The 17,709-nt window shown below is 39.1% G+C and overlaps 1 protein-coding gene across 1 annotated transcript in view; it reads left to right on the top strand.

Annotated features, from left to right (window-relative positions):
• The window catches only part of LOC139721497 (multifunctional protein CAD-like), a 64,799-nt gene that overhangs the window by 33,475 nt on the left and 13,615 nt on the right, over positions 1 to 17,709 (top strand). Inside the window, exons 15-31 of the mRNA XM_071632812.1 lie at positions 2,053 to 2,294; positions 2,957 to 3,203; positions 3,590 to 3,790; positions 4,272 to 4,394; positions 5,092 to 5,274; positions 6,210 to 6,428; positions 6,896 to 7,063; positions 8,060 to 8,242; positions 9,062 to 9,166; positions 10,165 to 10,416; positions 10,835 to 11,083; positions 11,450 to 11,614; positions 12,056 to 12,187; positions 12,867 to 13,068; positions 14,156 to 14,271; positions 14,918 to 15,133; positions 16,560 to 16,782. Of these exons, the coding sequence (XP_071488913.1) occupies positions 2,053 to 2,294; positions 2,957 to 3,203; positions 3,590 to 3,790; positions 4,272 to 4,394; positions 5,092 to 5,274; positions 6,210 to 6,428; positions 6,896 to 7,063; positions 8,060 to 8,242; positions 9,062 to 9,166; positions 10,165 to 10,416; positions 10,835 to 11,083; positions 11,450 to 11,614; positions 12,056 to 12,187; positions 12,867 to 13,068; positions 14,156 to 14,271; positions 14,918 to 15,133; positions 16,560 to 16,782 (3,226 nt within the window). The remainder of the gene's footprint in view (positions 1 to 2,052; positions 2,295 to 2,956; positions 3,204 to 3,589; positions 3,791 to 4,271; positions 4,395 to 5,091; positions 5,275 to 6,209; positions 6,429 to 6,895; positions 7,064 to 8,059; positions 8,243 to 9,061; positions 9,167 to 10,164; positions 10,417 to 10,834; positions 11,084 to 11,449; positions 11,615 to 12,055; positions 12,188 to 12,866; positions 13,069 to 14,155; positions 14,272 to 14,917; positions 15,134 to 16,559; positions 16,783 to 17,709) is intronic.

Genomic DNA, 17,709 nt, shown 5'->3' with positions numbered 1-17,709 from the left:
GAATCTCATCAGACTTCAGAATACTTACATGCATTAAAAAAAAAAAATAAATAAATAAAATATGCTGTCTCAGAAAATTCTGTTTTGTTAACCTAAGCTTACATTGTTGGGTTTTTTTGTGTGTGTGAATTCAGAGATTCTTACATCTAGTAAGACTGAACAACTGCTGATTTGATTGATTGATTGTTGATCTTTGATGATGCTTTTCTGAAAATCAGGTTTGAGAAAATGGTACATTTTCTGAAATGATGAAAATCATAAGACTGAAAAGTGATCTTTCCTTCTGTTGTATCAGCATGGTTCATCAAGTTTCAAACAAATGACATCAGGGAAACAGCTTCAACTTGTGGAAAACGAGGGGGGGGAAAAAAGAAAGAAGTTGCTGCTGCCGATGTAAATTCTTCTCATTCATCCAGTCGAAGTACAAGATCAATAATTAGTTGAATCAAGAAACTGGAAAGCAAACTCACTGTTGCGACGTTTCGCCAATTATCAATTGGCTTCTTCGGGCGAATGATACTCCCGATGATAGAACGCTGCTGCGTTCTTCAAGTCTCCAGTACTTGTATTGATTTTCAGCTGGCAAAACACAGCTGTTCCAGGGTGAAAATCTGTAGAGTGAATCAGTCAGTTTTAAGTTGCAATTTCTCAATGGCGCGAATATTTGTAATAAGTCATATTGCTATGACACCTTTTCCATATGATTTTCTTCATTTTAATCTCTTGTTACAATGGCTTTTAAGCAAGTGACATTGTAATAGAATTACAGTGCTAAAGTATTGGAATATATAGGCCTCCTGTCATCATCCTTGTTCAGTATTATGGTTTGGATTTTTTAGATTATTGGTTTATCTGCTCAAGGACTGCAGTGAATTTAACAAATCTGTACATGGCGCTTATCGATTTATGTACAACAAGATGTTAAATTTTTGTAAACTGTCTGGAATGGCCCATTGATTGGGTGATTTCATCATGAGCATTTAAAATGTTTGTGTGTAGAGTGGTACCTTTGTAGATGATTACAAAAGTTTCAAACATGTAGATAAAATTCAATGTCACATCCTGAAGAGTACCATGATATTGTAAATGACTATGCCTGCAATCCATGCAATGTCCAAATTGATTCATCGTAACCAACATATGTTCTATATAAGATCATAATTGCAGTGTTTCTGAAGTGTATTTCCTGTGTGCCTAATAAAGCTAAGAAGGGATAATATGGCTCAGACCACATTTGAATATATTATGAAATGTTTTATTCAGGTATGCTTCAGTTCAACATGTGTTGTACAACTGAATGCAAGTGCATGTATATTCAAATGACATCTTCAGTATCAACCTGTTGAGGACGAGTCCCAAGTATTCTTGGGCAAGTGTCTATGGGAAATGAGTGTTGTAGCAAAATCAGTCCGTCCTCAGCAGGTTAAACCATTTACCCAAATTTGTCAACATAGCTGTCAACACCTTTGACATGCCCCAAGCAAATAATTATCTCCTATAGGCTTATTCCCATACATTGTATGTAGTCAAATGATATTGGATTGTGTTTGAACATTAAAGGCATCTCAAATTGCTCCAATTTATTGTTATATACACAAGTGACCATAGGATGTATAGGTTTCATTTTACTTTGGGTGACCAGCAGTAATGTATTGTTTGACATAAATGGTATTCAGTTTGTAGTGCTGGCATGTAATGTCAGTACAAGACTATGTGATCATAAGCACTAGTTTAAAAAGTGGCAATAAAACAGAATGTCACCTCCATAAGATAATTACCCAAGTTATTTTTCACAGTTTTGACAAAAAGGATAGAAACAAGTAAGTTGGTTTTCTAAATTTTCAATTTTGATTAAAGATTCATCTCATAACAGTTGGAAGATTGCACTATTTGGGGTTATACCACTAGCTGTATCTCATTCAACAGATTAGACTTTGGCAAAAATCTAATTTTGGTAAAATTATGACTTTGGTAATTATTTTATGAGGGTGATGAGAAGTTACAGTAAAGACTGTTGAGAGATGTTGTCTTTATGTGATTCCTTACTCACAGGTCCTCAAGATCCCTACAGATGAGCGAATCTATGTTGTGGCTGCAGCACTCAAGGCTGGCTACTCTATTGACAAGCTGTACGACCTGACCAGGATTGACCCATGGTTCTTACACAAGTTTGCAAACATCATCTCTTGCTCCACAGCCCTGGAGACAGCTAAGGGTGAACCAGACAGGGACCTTCTCCTCCGGGCCAAGAAGCTGGGCTTCTGTGATAGACAGATTGCCAAGTGCATCGTCAGGTAATGAATGACCCTAAATGTGAGGCTACACTCTATTCATTGCAACAAATTGCCCTTCATCCAAGTAAACATGCACCAATTATTCAGTGTTTCAAGTAATAGCCATGATAAAAATCATGGGCATACATACTTGGCTTTGATGCAAACCTACAATCTTCTGATTGTCATATCCGCTAGACTATCGAGCATCTGCCTATGTGCTATATGATCCATTCATCAGTGTTACAGATACATGATGTGCAGTCACATGAAGTGGTATTGTTTTATTGATAACATCACCTTTCTGAGAATTCTGTGTCATTTCCTTTTTTTTTTTTTTTTTTGGCCTACTTAGATAAAATGGTCCTTCAAATAGGACTTCAAACATAATTTGAAAGGATTGGCAATTTTAAAATATTACAGGAGTTTTATGCCATCATGTACATGTACAAATGTACAAATGTTAGGAGTTGTGATGATTACCTGTGAGCAAAGCTTTGATCAGTTTCCAACCATGTTAGTCTTCACTGGTTAAGGTTTGAATTCTTTGTTGCTGACAAAGTTTTGAAGTAATGCTTAATGGTAAGTGGTCTTCGGATGATCCTCACAAATAACTAGATTACTACAATACATCATGAAAGAGAAGCTACATGTCATTTATTAAACTTCTGTTATCTTTGCAGCACGGAACTGGCGGTGCGCACTCTGCGGCAGAATTACGGCCTTCACCCGTTCATCAAACGGATTGACACAGTGGCAGCTGAGTGGCCTGCCAGCACAAACTACCTCTACCTGACCTACAATGGCAAGAGCCATGACCTGGACTTCCCTGGGGATCATGTCATGGTGATTGGGTCAGGTGTCTACCGTATTGGTAGCAGTGTAGAGTTTGACTGGTGTGCTGTCAGGTGCATCAATGAGCTTCGGAAGGTCAGTCTTTCCTCTCCTTTATCTTCACACAACAGTTGGGACAAGATACATTTTTTAAAAAAATGAAAGCTATGATGTTGCATGTTTCAAGTTGTCTTCTCTCGATCTCTCACTTTGCCTTGTCTCAACGTAACATTTTCATTAATTATAATACATTTCCTTGCAATGTTAGACCTCATTAGATATTTCTTTATTTCTGTACAGCAATTTGCCTGTAATCCTCAGTATAGGCACAATATCTTCACTCTCAGATGGGCATGTAATATTACTTTGGATTTTTTTTCGGAGTGAAATGCGTTTAATGGGGTGTTCAATCCCCCTCCCCCCATTGAGGGGTTGCAGTATCACTAAAAGAGAAATATCATCTCTTGAAACAATTCCTGTAGAATGGACGTAAAACCATCATGGTGAACTACAACCCAGAGACTGTGAGCACAGACTACGACATGTGTGACCGTCTCTACTTTGATGAGATCTCATTTGAGACTGTGATGGACATCTATGAGCAGGAGCAGCCTAGTGGCATCGTACTCTCCATGGGAGGCCAGCTGCCCAACAACATTGCCATGGCACTGCACAGGCAGCAGGTAAGTTGAAGGGTGCAAGGGAGACCCCCTCAGGATACCACTCTCTTCTAGCCTGACATTTAGATCACATGGTTGTGTGCATGTACAATGATGTGATGAACTTACAATCAGCCAAGACATTTCCCCTGGTGTCAGATGTTATACTAGGGATGCACTTGTTGAGCTATGAACAATTCTGTTTGCATAAATATGAATTTCTTTAATTATTTTAGGATGCCTGAATGGAAATGTAGCATGCATCTATATGTTTTGTAAAGCTGACAATTTAGTTGCAATATAATGTCATTTGTACAGACTAATTTAGCACATGTGCCAATTGAGATAAGTTACTTTTTCAGTTAACTGTAATGTTCCCGACAGATCAAAATGTGACCTTGAATACCCACTAGGTTTTCAAAGAGATGAATTGCCCCAGCAGCAGTGCATGTACAATAGAAAGTAACAGGCATCACAGTGATATGTTCCTCTCATCTGTTCCCAGTGTCGCATCTTGGGTACTTCCCCTGAGTCCATTGACAACGCTGAGAATCGTTTCAAGTTCTCCCGTATGCTGGACCAGATTGGACTCAACCAGCCCCAGTGGAAGGAGCTCACTGACATCAAGGTGAGAGATGAGTGGATGTCAAACATCTACACAGAGTAGGATTGGCTTGCAATGCAGAGAAAAAAGTGTGAAATTTGTTTAATACTTACGACCTATTTCAGAAGCTATCCACCCTTTTCCTGCTGTTTTAGCATTTAATGTTGCATGAAATGTATATAAGATATTCTTAAAAGTGTGTGGCCCAGTAGTTGCTGAGATTTGGCCTGAATCTGTAAGTAGAGAAATAACCATGGTTGGCCCAACGCTGATACATCAGTGTTTGCGTAGGATGCAGCATTGTTCATGCATTGTGGCCATTTTATTGTCAGTCCATCCAGTTGTCCTCAATAGTTTTAAACTCAAAACTGGTCCATTTCTTTCTTCCTGTAAAAATGAATACATGCTCATCATGGTTAAAAGAAATGCTTTGAATCTGCAAACTACATACACACCACTTCCACTCCAGGAGAGCAGTCCTACCAGATGCTTTTCTAAAGGCTCCTGGACCACTGAAATACGTTGTAATTTGTATTTGCCCCTGATTATGTGTGACATATGTGAATATATGTTGTTACAGAAGACCTTGTCAAGTCCTCTTCATTAACAGTTTTGAGTCCTCAACCTTATAATATCTTGTCAGATGTAGTTCTCAGTCGCTGTCTGGTAACTTCAGCTCAAATTGATTTGATTTTCGTAATCCTTCACTCGGGGCACTCAGGCAGCCAAAGACTTCTGTGATAGGGTCAGCTACCCATGTCTGGTGCGCCCATCCTACGTGCTGAGTGGAGCCGCCATGAATGTGGCCCACACCCACAGTGACCTTGAGGCCTTCCTGAGCAGTGCTGTGGCCCTTAGCAAGGAACACCCTGTCGTCATCTCCAAGTTCATCCAGGAGGCAAAGGTTTGTGAGCTATCCTTACTTTAGTCTCCTCCCATCAGTCTTGTTATGTTTCCTACTTCAGTCTTATTTCACCAGCGTATCTTATCAAATATGATGTTCATGCCATCCATTGTAAAAGATTTGCCTACATTGCATTGATATACTATGTGACACCTCTAGCAGTTGTCACAATGAGAATACATTTTTTACATGGTTCATAATCATCATGGTGATAGGAGCCATAATGAAGCTGAATGGAAAAGTCAATACATGTTTAATGGCAGAAGCTTATGTGTAGATGTTTGTACACCTTCTTTACACATGATGCCCAAACCAAATTTTATATTTTGGTCATCTGCAGGACTTAGTTCTCTCTTGTTGTACGAGGTATCTATGCACAGAAAGTCTCCTATAGCTTGACTGTTAATATGTCTTTGTAGGACACTGCTTCTCAACCATTTGGCCACTATCGTAGGTGGACTGTGATGTTGGCCAGAAATTAAATGAAAAAAAGATTAATATTTGATCTAACTGGGCCTCAAGAAAATTGTAGGAGCCAAAGTGGGCATTGCGTTGAAAAAGATTGAGAAGCATGGTCTTAGGATATATGTACAATTGTATCAATAGGTATACAAACAAGTGATCAGTACAAAGTCTTGGCTTCTTTTAACCTTTGTTTGATCCACTAAACTGACTGAGATGATGATGCATGAACAACAGAATAGATTAATATACAAAGCAGTGCACTCTTCTTTTACTATGAAGTTGCCTTACAGGAGGAGAAAAGAGTTAACCTCATACATTCACAAGGAAATGCTCAAAGACATAAATATTTGACTGTATCAAGTATGGGATTGATAAGGGGCATCTTCTGTTCACATTCACTCTGTCAGATTGATTCATGTGGCTGTCAAATGGCTGTATGGTATCACATGGTCATATTTATCAATTTACAGGAAATAGATGTTGATGCTGTCGCCAAGGATGGCCACATCGTTGCCATAGCGATCTCTGAGCATGTAGAGAATGCTGGTGTGCATTCTGGAGATGCGACCCTGGTGACTCCTCCTCAGGACCTGAACCAGGAGACTGTGGATAAGATCTACTCCATCACAGCAGCTATAGGACTCAGTCTGGAGGTTAATGGACCATACAACCTTCAGCTTATTGCCAAGGTGAGGCCCATATAGCTCTCTATCCACAGCTAGCAGGAAGGAACTGGTCAGACTTCTCTCCCATGGCTCTCAAAGTTGTAAATGCTTCATGTAGCAGAAAATTGGTTCCTGAATTGAACTTTTCATGGTAGGCAATATCTTTGCAACATACATCTTGCATGGGAAGGATGCTTGACAGAGCATGTCATTGCATTATGAATAGTGAAATGAAAGCAATTTTTTGATGAGGACAAGTTTGATATGGCATACAGATTTATGAAGAAGAATATTTGCTTTCCTTATTGCAGCTGGCTTGTAATATGTTTCATATTGGTAATGACAGATAATAACAGATAATAATCATGGATAATAACAATTTTTGTAGTCATTCTTGGTGAATGGAACTGGCTTGATTTGTTTGATATTACTCCATTGTTTGTCTCTAGGCATCTTTTACCCTTTTTGTCATTGTGGATTCTTTGCTTCAGGACAATCAACTGAAGGTGATAGAATGCAACCTGCGTGTTTCCCGCTCCTTCCCCTTCGTCTCCAAGACCTTGGGAGTTGACTTCATAGCTCTGGCTACTAAGGTCATCATTGGTGAGCCAACTGAGACTGTTGGGAAGTTGCCTGGCAATGGCAGAGTTGGAGTGAAGGTGAGCTGTCACTGACATTGAGACAATAACAGCTGTCTATCATGCACTATCATGGCTTATACAACTAACCATACTTTTATTCTATTATATCAGAATCTGGCTTTCCTACCTAATAAAAACTATTGGCAGTATCGTTGTTATTAATATTCTGAGTGTGCACGGAGTATCAATAATATTTCACTACAAAGCTGGCTTCTGATGTTAATAGTTTTTTTTCATTCAACGCTATGTGAAACATTAAATGAGGTTTCTGTAATGGTAAATTGGAATGTCACGATTTAGAAGACATTGTGTAATTGATTCAAAGGAAGAGTTTGTAGATGAGCTAATATATATATATATATATATATATATACAATGTATATATATATATATATATATATATATATATATTGTAATTGCTCTGTGTATTGGCAGTACTAGAAATAGCAATGATAATGTCACAATAGAGGAATGCATTAAATGCCAATTGCCTTGATTTTAATTCAAAATCTGAATTTTCGAAGGCCTCCCCCTTCGTCAGGGATGAAAATTTATTAGCACTTTCATCCCTGACGAAGGGGGAGGCCTCCGAAAATTTGGATTTTGAATTAAAATCAAGGCAATTGGCATTTAATGCATTCCTCTATTGTGACATTATGTATATATATATATATATATATATATATATATATATATATAATGGTATTATTATCCGCTTGTTGGAATAAGAGCATGAAGACGATGAAGACAAACAAGTTGACATAATGCATTAGAATCCAACTTCATTTATTTGTAAACCAAATTTTCGACCCTTGCACGGATCTTGCACTGTTACCCTGAGGAAGATCCGTGCAAGGGTCGAAGATTTGGTTTACAAATAAATGAAGTTGGATTCTAATGCATTATGTCAACTTGTTTGTCTTCATCGTCTATATATATATATCATTCACCTGCTCAGAAGTATGAAAGATACTGTGTTCTCATCATTTCTCTTGTCATTAATCTTCTTTCCAGGTGCCCCAGTTCTCATTCTCCCGTCTGGCTGGTGCTGATATGCTCCTAGGAGTAGAGATGGCCAGTACAGGTGAGGTGGCGTGCTTCGGTGAGGACCGCTATGAGGCCTACCTCAAGGCAATGATCAGCACTGGCTTCAGAATTCCCAAGAACAACATCCTCCTCTCCATTGGCAGCTACAAAGTAGGTGCAGTCTTGCCTGCCTCGTAGGACCATGTGACAACCTAGTCCAAAAATTTCTTTGATTCATTGGGCTTTCTTTCTTTCTACTCAATCTGATTTTTTTTTTTTCTTTATGATCTAAACTTTACAGACCAGGCTCTTGAATTTTAGTCAAATGTGACCCTGCATCACAAAACCAACAAGTCACAAGGCATGGATTTTTAGTTAAGATTCTGAAAGACCAGACTCTAAGTTTTAAAATGATGTATAACTCAATTCAAATTGACTCCCCTAACCTATCTGAATATTGGAAAGAAAGCACACACTCTTGAAAAGTGTGAATTGAAAAAAGAGGCTCCAAAGTACAGGGTCTATTCAAGCACTTAATCTTTACCAAGCAATGAAAGGGACAAAACACAGGGTGTAAACCACTAGAGCAACAACAATGAAGGGATTATTAGATTAAGCTGAAATTGAGCATGCTCTATTAACACATTCTGTCCATGATTAATGCCAATTTCAAAGCAGTAGCATTATCCTTCCCTAAGTTATAAGAGTTGAAAGTGAAGAGTGTGCAAGGGATTTTCAAGAAATGAAAAGGGGCTTCTAAGACATACACTGTACCTGATCATTCCACTCTTCCCCCCCCCCCCCCAAAAAAAAAGGGGTTGTAGAAAAACTGCTGAAAACACACTTTCCCATTCATATTATGATCCCAAACTTAGGAATGATGTAGAACATTATCATGTTCCATCATATCCAGCATCATGATTTCTCGAGAAGGATTATTGATTTCGACTGGGAAAACCATTTCTATGCCACTCAATTTATTATGCTCAGGGCAAGATGGAACTCCTCAATGCTGTGCGTACCCTTGCAAACATGAACTACAAACTCTATGCAAGCATGGGAACAGCCGACTTCTACAATGAACATGGAATTAAGGTAAGAATAATTTACTGGTAACTAGACATGATAAGAGTGAAAAACTTGACAGTCATTGTGCAAGAGTCATTCCAGTCAGACTTACCCTTGTGTGTTATTGCCACTGTACAATGTTCAATTCTCCCTAAGTTTTTATTGATGAATAATTACATTGGAATAGAAGTTGTTAATAAATCCAGGAATCTCATCTGATACTGAAAATAAACATATTTTTGTCAGTTAGGGCCTATGGTCGCGGCCTAGAAACCTTGTTGATAAAATGTATTTAGTTATATTTTGTGCATTTGGTCACAAACTTACAAGACATGTTACCAAAAGTATTTACCCACATAAATAGACTTACTTAAAATGATGATATTAATCTATAAAGCTCAGAACCTAGTATGTACATATATTCTGTGCTGCAATGGCTCCTGAAATGTTTGAAAATACTGAACAGTTTAAAAAAAAAAAAAAAAAATGAGCCTTGATTTAAAGACCGCTACAGTTGAGGATTTCCTGATTTGAATGGTAACTTATTCCACAGTTTTGGTGCTGTACAGTCAAATGCTCTCCTTCGAACCATGATGTTGTGGAGGTGTCGTGGCTGAGTGGATAAGAGCGCTCGTCTGTGAACGACATGAGCGTGGTATGGTTCGTGGGTTCGAGCCCATGCCAAGCCCGACACGTTTGCCCTTCAGCAAGGCACTTTATCCACATTGCTGCTCTCCACCCAGGAGTATAAATGGGTACCCGGTAGGATGAGAAAGCTTATGTTGGTTAATCAGCATGTGCGCGCCTGTATAAAATGGCTGCGACAGGCTGGAATGCTCCCCAGGGAGTGGAGAATGAGCACTGTTAGTGCTGGTTGGAAATAATGTATCCAGTGACTGGGGTAATAATAGTCTGTAAAGCGCATTGAAACCCTGAAGTGTGTGAAATGCGCTATATAAAAACCAGCTATTATTATTATTATTATGACAAGAATGATAGTCATTGTCTTGACATTCTTCTTCCAGATCCAACCTGTGGACTGGCCCTTTGAGGAGGAGAATGGAGAGCAGAAACGTGCCAACGGCAACGAGCCTCTCAGCATGTTGGATTACCTGGCTGAGAAACACTTTGACATGGTCATCAACCTTCCAATGAGGAACAGTGGGGCACGCAGGGCATCCTCTTTCATCACCCGTGGTTACCGCACCCGACGTATGGCCATCGACAAGGAAATCCCCCTCATCACTGATGTTAAGAAGGCTAAGATGTTTGTCGAGGTGAGTCAAACTTGCCCAGGTAAAAAGTGAGAGTGACTCGTATTTGAACTTTCTAAGTCCTGATATTATCAATGAATTCAAGGCCTGGATACCAGTGTCAATGACACCCGAGGCAGGGAAGTAGTTTTCAAAGTGGCACAAATATTGTGAAACAAGATTCAAAATGTTCTCAGCGATAGCATTGTATTATAGAGAATAGATATTTTACAGCATACCTCATGAGACACATTTCATAGTGAATAACATCCCATGTAGCTGCAGGGCTTGCAACAACCAAAGCAGATTAACTTTTAACCCTGTGTACATAATGTACTATTGTTGTGAAGTACAAGTAATATCCTAGGGCTCCAAACCTGACTTGTCTGCTCACAAAAACATTGTGCTGAAATTAAGAACCCTTTGTGTGTACTGTGTAAAGGCTCTGCGTCGTATTGGAGGTGCCCCTCGTCTGAAGACACACATTGACTGTCTGACCTCTAATCGCATGGTACGCCTGCCAGGCCTCATCGACGTCCATGTCCACCTGAGGGAACCTGGTGCAACCCACAAGGAAGACTTTGCCTCTGGTACAGCAGCTGCCTTGGCTGGTGGCATCACACTGGTTGGAGCCATGCCTAACACGTCACCATCAATCACTGACATGTCCTCATTCCAGCTCATCAAGAAGGTGAGGTTTTCATTGCTGGATACAGGTTTGTTTATGAGTAACAAGCTTGCTTTGGCATGGCAATTTCTGTGATTATATAAATGTACAGAAGCATCACCAGGAAAATCAAGAAAAAATGCAAGCTTTGTGTTTCTATTGAATACAGTAGCCACACTTCCATCTATCATGGTCCTAAGATTCGGGCAAGGTAACTCCCATTCCCAGTGTTAATATATTGAGTGTGATGAAATTATGACTAACCTCATCTACAATCAGAAATCCTGCTAGAAATGTTGTTAATATGCATTTATAGATAATTATAGGCTACTTGAGGTGACATTCTGGCACTGTTCTAGAAAGTTTTCAATCATTTTTCATTTGGCACAGCTCGCCAAGCTTGGAGCGCGATGTGACTATGCCCTCTATGTTGGAGCAGGACCAGACAACTGCAATGAACTGCCACTCATTGGCAATGCAGCCATGGGGATGAAGATGTACCTGAATGAGACATTCACCTCCCTCAGACTGGATGATGTGACAACATGGATCGAGGTTTGTCTTTTATTTTTAGCAACTCGCTGTATTTCGTATGTTTGATGTGTAGGTAGTTTTGGCTTGTTACATCATCTCATTTCATAGTCTTGTTCAACACACTCCATTGACAGTCCATTTTACTTGTCTTGACCAACTTCAGCCAGTTTTTCTCCAATTATGTGCTCTGAAAATGTCACAAGAACTTTTTCAGTTAACTCCAGACTATTCCTCCCCAAAGTATCAACTTTTTGTGATGTTTTGCTAGAATATTCTTGGCAAATTTGAGTCTGTGGTGCCAATTGTGTAGAAAATAATCCACAAAAAATAATACTTGTACAATATTTGGTCAGTTTGAATATTTCATTTTATACATGATTTCATTAAGAGAAAGAAACTAGAAATTAGTAAGTTGAATGAAGGAATAATCTCATGAGAACTTTTGTATTCTTGCTTCAACAGCATCTGCAGAGTTGGCCTCGTCACCTCCCCATTGTGTGCCATGCTGAGGGTAGGACCACTGCAGCTATTCTATTCATTGCTAACTCCCTGCAGAGGCCTGTCCACATTGCACATGTCGCCAGGAGGGACGAGGTAAGGCAATAAATATATTACATACATGTCTTTTAGCTGAAAAGGTGACTGGGCTCATTGTTGGAGCATTGACGGTATACAGTGGTAATGAACATCTAGATCTCGGCAGTCTGTTTTCTTTCTTTTCTTTTCTTTTTGACCATCTAACCTTTTCAAGAGTCTTAGTAAGCTTATCCTGGTAATTAGTGTCATAATATGTAGTGCCATGATTTGATACAGAAACAAGTTTGTTTTATTTTATATTGATACTTGCTTAAGTTCACTATAATCTGCTGGTACTTCTGTATCTCATCAAGCTATACTAGGTAGTGGTCAGCAGGTGATGTCCACTCTGAAATGCAATTGTCACAAGGATGAAGTTGTGGATAGGTCAGCATGCCATCATATGACACTTAATATTTTCTGTTTGCCAAACCCTCTGAGGATGTGGTCCTCTGTGAGTCTTCATTCAGTTTGTGTCCAGGATTAGAGCATGTATATTTCATTAGTGCAAACAGTAGCAAAAAGGAGATGATGAGGTTGACAAGAATATGTACATCTTGTCTTTTTTCAAGTGTAAATCTGCTGATGTGTAGGATATATTTTGATGGTTAAGTTTGATGTGTTACTCTGCCATCAAATCATGTCTTTCATGTTAGAGTTAGACAACTGTTGACCACTCTTCCATCCTTAAACGCAGATTGAAGTGATTCGCATGGCTAAAGAGTCTGGCATGCAGGTGACCTGTGAAGTGACCCCTCACCATCTCTTCTTGACTGAAGATGACCTAGAGGTCATTGGTCAAGACAGGGGTCAGGTTAGGCCCTGCCTGGTGACAGCTGATGATCAACAGGCACTGTGGGATAACTTGGACATCATTGACTGCTTTGCAACAGACCATGGTGAGATAGGAAGAATATTCTTGTAGAAGGATTGAAGTATGCTTCATTTCATCATCCGTAGTTCAGCTATGACCACATGTAGAATTCTGTGGTATGTTATTTGTTTTAGACCTGTGAGCCCAAGTTCTGAAGTAAAACTTATGGGACTATTCAGAAAATGTGAAAAATAAAGTGATTTACTGCTTTTGGTGAGATACTAGGGTGGTTATGACCTTAAGGTTCTGTTTACCTTTGGGAGCAGTGATTTAAAAAATGTTCAGGTTCACTTTTGATGCATATGTCTAGGTCGGTTGTATAAAAAAAAAACCATCATACCATATAACATGTTTGTGATAAAGCTTAAAATATGAGGAGATATCACTATTTTTCTCATTAAACCATAACTGTATACGGTTTAGTCTGGAAACATTACTATTATAACTATTGTTCACTTTTTGAATATTTAACAGTACTTAACATTGATTATACTGGTTGAAATTCTTACATTGGTTGTTTCTATCCCTAATTCTCATTTTAGAATTATTTTAAAGCACTAATGCTGAGTTTTTGTTTCATCTGCAAGTTGTAAATTATGCCTTTACTGTGTGAAGTCATGAAGTAATATCAAACGCTTCTGTGTGTCATTATATTCAGTTTTTGTCAAAACCCGCCAACCATGGTATTTATATATGCATGAAAATGACAGTTTTCTTTTAATTTGGTTAGGGGATTGTAAGGTGGTTGTCAAAGGTCTTGAACTGAAAGAAATATCACTGACAGTTAATGCCTATCTGTAGGGTAACTTAAACCTCTTGCAATATATTGCATAAGCAAAGTTATGACCATGATATTCTTATTTGACGTGAACAACCCTGACTTTTGAGAAGAAATCTGCCATGAAGATAGAAGAAGGACTATGTTGAACTGTCCCAGTATAATGTAGATCACAGATGTTTTCTTCCAGGTGTTTTTAACTTTCATACCATATCAGTGGAGCCCCTCTAAACTCTCACCCCAAAGGATATGAATTCTCATGAAACCATTTGTTTACTTATATTAATGTTGATAACGACTTCCATACATCGTCATGGTATCTTGCTGTCTCCAGCCCCTCATACATTGGAAGAGAAGAACAGTGAGAAGGCCCCACCTGGCTTCCCTGGACTGGAGACTATGCTTCCTCTCCTCCTTACAGCTGTCAATGAGGGCAAACTCACCATCGAGGTGAGGAAAATGATATCTCTACATCCCAGATGAGTGGACTGGTGTCTTAAACTACAAAAAAAAAGATATATGAAAATATCCCAAAATATTGTGTCATTTATTGACTGCATGGTGAAGTCTTGTTTAACATGTTATGTCAAAGAATTATGCCAGCCACATGTAGATGCGCTGACTCTGCTACACTTCAGACAAATAACATAAACCGAATCTGAATCATAATGTATCATATTTTCCAATTTGGGAAATGAGGTTAAAGCCTGTTAAACATGAAAACACTCTTACATTCACATAATTATGGTCAATGCTTTTCATGGATAGTCTAGACAAATATACTCAGTTAGGGATGTATTTGAACTAATTGTGTCAAAAGGCATATGATGACCTTAATTTGCCACTTTTCCATTGTATTTCTGCAGCCAGATGTTCCGAAGCACAAGATGTTTTGACATCAGGGCCTAAGTTGAGCATCAGACAGCTAATGCTGTCATATTTCCATCCTTGGGAAGTTTGTAAATCACTGTGGATTAAAATCTGTGAAGGAAATATGCATAGAATGGGAATATTTAGTAGACAGATATAGTGAATATAGTCATTAATACATGTGTAAGTCTACATATCTCTTCCTTACACATCATCTCTTCTTCAGGATATCATTACTCGTCTACACACCAACCCAAGACGAATCTTTAGTCTCCCAGAGCAGAAGGATACCTATGTGGATGTTGACCTGGACCAGACCTGGGTTATCCCATCCGCCATGGCTCACACCAAGAGCAAGTGGACCCCGTTTGAAGGGCGTAGAGTCAAGGGGGCAGTCAGGAGAGTGGTGCTGCGGGGAGAAGTGGCCTACGTGGATGGACAGGTAACTCAACTTCCTGTATTTTCTTTGACAAAGGATCTCCTGGTGCCATGGCTCTCAACCTTTTTCAACCTGAGGCCCACTGTAGCACTTAAACTTTTTATGCCTCCGCCAACGAAGTGGCCGGAGGCATTATGTTTTCGGGTCGTCCGTCCGTCCGTCCATCCGTCCGTACGTACGTCCGTCCCGTTTTGTTTTTGTCAATATCTCAAGAACCGTGTGGTGGTTTGACATCAAACTAAGTATGAGGGTATATCCTGGGGGGATAATACTTTGTTTGGATTTTAGGGTCATGGGGTCAAAGGTCAAAGGTCACAGGTTATTTTGTGAAAAAAAAGGTTGAAAATTCATGTTTTTCTCCATATCTCGCAAATGGTTCAAAGTATCTTCATGGAACTCAGTATATATTCTTGTTCCAATGGGCGGTGATTATGTAGGGAAGTTGGGGGTCATGGTTCAAAGGTCAGGGGGTCAAAGGTCAAGGTCAATTCCTCAAAATATCACTACTTTCCTTATATTTATGCAATGCCTGAAGGTTTTTTTTTAACTTGATGTATGCATGTATTACCTGATATATATTCTATGGGAAGTTTCTTGCCAAAAGGTCAAAGGTCAAAAGGTCAAAGGTCAAATGAAAGTGTTGAATTGCACTTTTTCCTCCATATCTCAAAAGTAACTCAAGGTATCATCATGAAACTTACATATTTATGCATGTTCTACCTAACAGTGATTTTCTTTGGAACTGTGAGGTCAAAGGTCAAAGGCCAGGTTTAGATAATGCTATTTTCCCATTTGATACTGAAATTATACATTTTCTCAATACCTTGAAAATTACTCAATGCATAAACTTATAAAAGGGTCAAAAGTCAAGTAAAAATCATCAGTTCCCCAAATACCTGCACTCTGACATTTTAATCATTCATCCAATTGAACCTAGTTTTAGGAAAGTGAACATTCAGCACATTTGTGGCAAACCTGTCATTTTAATATTTTGCCAATTGTGTGAAACTGTCATCACACATTGTAAAGACATTGTACTATAGACCTATTAGGAGAACCATGCATTATGGCGGAGGCATATCAGTCGCGGTAGCGATATATCTAGTTTCTTTTAGTACCAGTCAAATTGAATACAGGTCTCTTCTATTTCATTTTTGGCTTATATCATGTCTCACCTGCTAGACCTTTGCAGCCCACTGTTTAACAAGCAGGGTTAGAGCGGATATGTGAAAACCAATTCAACTTGCATATTTTCCTATAATGTCCTGTTGTAATTATGTGAAATTATCTATGTGATGCTGCAATGACTTAGCAAGGGGACAATTAAACATTGTCTCTAACAGGTATTCTGAAATTAATAAGTGGATTTAGGTTCCTGTCAGCCAATGAAGGAGCCAACATTCTGTCTCCCATTCTCTCTGATTTACAGGTTACGGTCTCCCCAGGGTATGGTAGAGACGTACGCCTCATGCCAGATGGCATTCCCCAGCCTGCACCCCTTTCTGTGCAGATCACACCAAACCCACAGCCTTCCTCCAGACCAGCCTCACGCCCCTCGTCACGCCCCTCATCCCCTCACCGTATTGGTAGGGATGGGGAGACCAGGTTCCAGCTTCCACCCAGGGTTCACAGGGTGTCAGAGAGCATGTATGGTAGGTACCTTTTTTGAGTTTTCCTATTAATAGAACACTGGAGCTTTCTGTACTACATTGTGTGGGGAGTGATCATCTTCTGCACTGTCACATTGCTGTTCTGTACAACAACATAAACCCTTAAAAAGAGAAATGGCTTGATGCTCTCTTAGAAAAAAGAAAAGAAGGGCGGAGTATGTGTGTAACAATCATGTATTCATAAGCACAAAACACAGATGGTCATTGCATCATCTATTTCAGAGACAGAAAGTTTGATGTGACTAAGGCCTCGTGGCACTTGGCTTTAACCCGTTGAGGATGGTGTGATTTTGGTACAATACACATTTCCTATGGACATTTGCCTGAGCATACTTGGGACTCGTCCTCAATGGGTTAAAATGTAGATACACTGCATACAGCTATGATGGTTATGTTTGATTCCCATGTACATGTGTACTTGCTTAACCCTATTCTAATTGAGGGGGTCAATTTGACCCCCCCTCTACATTTCGCACCGCGATTCCGCAACGCGCCAAGATTTTGCCGCGTCATTTCATGGCTCTTTTCTTTGAAGTCTCCCGCATATTTTTGAGACCAAATTTGCGATGTCTGGGTACACCGTTCTGAAGTTACGTAATGTTTTGCGTATGCATATCAACCCGAAAATGGCTCAAATTCATGATATCGGGTGCAAATCCAATGCAAATTGTGTTTTTTGGTTAAATTGATATAAATTAGATTATTTCAACTTTTAACCATTGAAATTAATCAATTTTAATGTAGATAAGCTTGATAAAGTGCCTGCAACAAATTTTGGCCAAAAAACAACAGAAAACAAAAGGTCAAAAAAATGAAATACATAAGAAATTAACAAAACAATGAAAACAAAAGAAACTGATTTTGATTGTGCTATTTTTTAACAAGAAAATTGTTCAATGTGTCTTTAGG

This window comes from Diadema antillarum, unplaced genomic scaffold (genome assembly GCF_040938485.1).
Source record: "Diadema antillarum isolate AM-2024a unplaced genomic scaffold, OU_Dant_1.0 scf00000144, whole genome shotgun sequence".
Classification (NCBI taxonomy): Eukaryota; Metazoa; Echinodermata; class Echinoidea; order Diadematoida; family Diadematidae; genus Diadema; species Diadema antillarum.
The sequence above is the reverse complement of the archived record's forward strand: the minus strand, read 5'-3'. Positions and strand labels throughout refer to the sequence as shown.